Below are 1346 nucleotides of genomic sequence, written 5' to 3' on the forward strand. Positions count from 1 at the left end.
CCCTGGTGAAGCAAGGAGAGGACTTCATGGGGCGCCCAGACCTGCACAGCTCCCAGTACATTTCAAATGGGCAGAGCATGGCCTTCAGCCCCGACTCCGGGGAGGTGTGGAAAGCTCGCAGGAAGCTGGCCCAGAACGCCCTCAAGACCTTCTCCATTGCCCCCAGCCCCACCTCCTCCTCCACCTGCCTGCTGGAGGAGCATGTCTCCAACGAGGCTGAACCAAGTTCTTGCAGTTGATGGAGGAGGAGAAGAGGTTTGACCTTAACCAGTACCTGGTGGTGTCCGTGGCCAACGTTATCTGCGCTATGTGCTTTGGCAAGCGCTACGAGCACAATGACCAGGAGCTGCTCAGCTTGGTGAACCTTGGCAATGAATTTGGGGATGTGGCTGCTTCTGGCAACCCTGCTGACTTCATCCCCCTGCTCCGCTACCTTCCCAGCCGCACCATGGAGCTCTTTAAGGACATCAACAGGCGTTTCAATGCCTTTGTGCAAAGAATTGTCCAGGAGCATTACACCAGCTTTGATAAGGTAAGAGTTTGGATGCTCTTGGATGTGGGTGGAGGTACCTACAACTGCCAGAGATGCTGTCTGGCAATGGAGGGAAGAGTGTACACCCTTCCTTGTCCCTCCACCTTGTCCAGGAAATCTCCCCCAAGTGCAGTAAATCCTGTCAGGAGTTGGCACTGGTTGGGGGAGTTGTCTATGATGTCCCTCACCCATTGGCTCTTCCCAGGAGCACATCCGGGACATCACAGACTCGCTGATTGAGCACTGCCAGGAGAAGAGTGTAGGGGAGGATACCCGTGTCCAGCTCTCCAATGAGAAGATCATTAACATTGTCTATGACCTCTTTGGGGCAGGTGAGAATGTTTCTGAGAGTAAAGCTGTGCTTCTGGGAGGCTGCTGGTGGAGAGATGGAGATCTTGGGGTGACACTCTTGGGTGTTTGGAGGTGCTGCTGGGCTGGGCTCTCATCTGGTCTCCTGGGCAGGCAAAAGAGCTTTTCAGTGACAAGTGCTGGAGGAATCACTCTGAGGCAAATATCAGTGACAGGTTAATGGTTGGACTTGATCTTAGAGGTCTCTTTCAACCTTGATGATTTGATGATTCTATGACCTACCATGGTGGGATCTGTAATACTCACTCATCTGTCCTCTTCTGGTAACTAACTGCCTCTCCTCTGTCCATCCAGGCTTTGACACTGTGGCAACTGCCTTATCCTGGAGCCTCATGTATGCTGCCTTGTACCCTGACATCCAGAAGAAGATCCAGGAAGAACTAGGTGAGTCCATAAACCTCCATCCTCTGAGGATAATACCCTGCTGGATGGGGCTGATCCCAAC

General features: G+C 52.9%; 1 protein-coding gene across 1 annotated transcript; it reads left to right on the forward strand.

Annotated features, from left to right (window-relative positions):
- Window positions 1–5: 5 nt before the first annotated feature.
- Window positions 6–1324, forward strand: LOC103801293 (cytochrome P450 1A4-like; the record flags this gene model as incomplete). Its single annotated transcript, XM_009073701.1, is given in 4 exon segments — window positions 6–216; window positions 219–532; window positions 738–864; window positions 1196–1324. Coding segments are annotated over 4 exon segments (781 nt in total), but the record flags the coding sequence as incomplete, so codon positions are not given.
- Between the last annotated feature and the right edge of the window lie 22 nt (window positions 1325–1346).

Source organism: Acanthisitta chloris, unplaced genomic scaffold (genome assembly GCF_000695815.1).
Source record: "Acanthisitta chloris isolate BGI_N310 unplaced genomic scaffold, ASM69581v1 scaffold38494, whole genome shotgun sequence".
Taxonomy (NCBI): Eukaryota; Metazoa; Chordata; class Aves; order Passeriformes; family Acanthisittidae; genus Acanthisitta; species Acanthisitta chloris.